General features: G+C 38.2%; 1 protein-coding gene across 1 annotated transcript in view; it reads left to right on the forward strand.

Annotated features, from left to right (window-relative positions):
* Window positions 1–391: 391 nt before the first annotated feature.
* The window catches only part of LOC103134906 (zinc-binding protein A33-like), a 9,616-nt gene continuing 7,906 nt past the window's right edge, over window positions 392–2,101 (forward strand). The window contains exon 1 of the mRNA XM_007547419.2: window positions 392–793. Within this exon, the coding sequence (XP_007547481.2) occupies window positions 504–793 (290 nt within the window). The 5' untranslated portion in view covers window positions 392–503. The remainder of the gene's footprint in view (window positions 794–2,101) is intronic.

Raw genomic sequence — 2,101 nt, forward strand, 5'->3', positions numbered from 1 at the left:
ACAAACATCCTCTGATAAAGCATTGAACTTTATCACATTTTAAAGAGTCGTCATCTTTTAGTTTATTTACTCTTTTGGTGAATAAAAATAGTTATGACTGTTTAAGTATATAGAAAACATTATCAATAACATAGCAGCTGAATATTCACTAGAAGACTTAAATGCAAAATAAGTCTCTGTTTATTGCTTCTTCTCTTTTTGAGTTAAAGCATTAAATCAGAAGTTTGCTTCTTAAAATATGAAGCAGTTGTTCACTAAATGTTCAAAGAAATTTTATTGCACTAAATGAGAAGCACAAAGTTCACCTGGAAGTGTTACACAATAACCTGTCAGAGTGGAAACACGTCACTGAGAGGAAAATGAAAGTATTTTTAACATAGAGGAACAGAGCTGAGACGCCATTACAGGGTGGAAGATTTGACTTGAAACACAAAGATATAATCTGAAGAGAAAGAAGAAACTTTGACTTGGTGAGTTCTGGGACTGAGAGATTTCTGTAGAAAATGGCAGAAAATATTGCAGTACTTGAAAGTTTCCTGAGCTGCCATGTTTGTTCAGAGACTTTCAGAGATCCTGTGTCTCTGAGCTGCAACCACAGCTTCTGTTCAAGCTGCCTGGAGGAATTCTGGGAACAAACTGGAAACAAGAACTGTCCCATCTGTAAAAGAAGATTGTCAAAGGACAATCTGATTGTAAATTTTGGACTGAAGGAACTGGCTGATTCTTTTACTGGAAGACAGAAATCCGGATCATCAGAGACAAAAAAAAGGAGAAAAGCAGCTGATGGTCTGCAGTGAACACCAAGAAGATACTAAACTGTTCTGTAAAGACGAGCAGAGAGCTGTGTGTCCTGTCTGTGAGTTTTCTCTCCACCAGAGTCACAAAGTGGTTCCTATAGAAGAAGCAGTCAGTGAGCTGAAGNCAGAAGCCCGAGTTCACTGGAAATTTACCTGTAACTTTCAAGAGTTTATTCAGACATAAGCAATTAGAATATTTTCTTTTTGCAGCCAGAACAATAATTGTAGAAATTATTTCTCTGGTTTGAACACAAGGACAGAAGCAGCATCGTTCAGCTGTGAAAAATGTCCTCATAGCGCCATCTGCTGGAGTAAAATACTCACAGCAGATAAATATCATTGTGACAACGTTTGATATTGCAAACTCAAAGCTTTACAGTATTAAACAAAACTTGGGCCAATCAGTAAGACCTTTATTGACAACCAGACAGATGTAAGACCGAGGAAGTTTTACCAATAATAATAAAACAAAAACAATGATGACTTTCCTCTGAAATCCAGAACATTGTCATGATTTGGTATTGTTTGTGGTGAGAGAGAAGCTCGTAGGCCCAGGCAGACATTGCTTCTTCTCTTTTTGAGTTAAAGCATTAAATCAGAAGTTTGCTTCTTAAAATATGAAGCAGTTGTTCACTAAATATTCAACGAAATTTTATTGCACTAAATGAGAAGCACAAAGTTCACCTGGAAGTGTAACACAATAACCTGTCATAGTGGAAACACGTCACTGAGAGGAAAATGAAAGTATTTTTAACATAGAGGAACAGAGCTGAGACGCCATTACAGGGTCAGAGATTTAACTGAAACACAAAGGTTTAATCTGAAGAGAAAGAAGAAACTTTGACTTGGTGAGTTCTGGGACTGAGAGATTTCTGTAGAAAATGGCAGAAAATACTGTGGTTCTTGAAAGTTTCCTGAGCTGCCATGTTTGTTCAGAGACTTTCAGAGATCCTGTGTCTCTGAGCTGCAACCACAGTTTCTGTTAAAGCTGCCTGGAGGAATTCTGGGAACAAACTGGAAACAAGAACTGTCCCATCTGTAAATGAAGATCTTCAAGGGAGGATCCATCCATTGATTTCTCCCTCAACAAACTCGGTGATTCATTTACTGAGAAGCTGAAAGGAGCTTCAACTGAGATGGAAAAAGAAAAGAAGAAAGAGAGGAAGGTGGTGTGTGAGAAACACTCAGAGGTTCCTTATTGGTTCTGTGAAGACGAGCAGAGAGCTGTGTGTCCTGTCTGTGAGTTTTCTCTCCACCAGAGTCACAAAGTGGTTCCTATAGAAGAAGCAGTCAGTGAGCTGAAG

The sequence above is a fragment of the Poecilia formosa genome, unplaced genomic scaffold (assembly GCF_000485575.1).
Source record: "Poecilia formosa unplaced genomic scaffold, Poecilia_formosa-5.1.2 Scaffold20, whole genome shotgun sequence".
NCBI classification, from domain to species: domain Eukaryota; kingdom Metazoa; phylum Chordata; class Actinopteri; order Cyprinodontiformes; family Poeciliidae; genus Poecilia; species Poecilia formosa.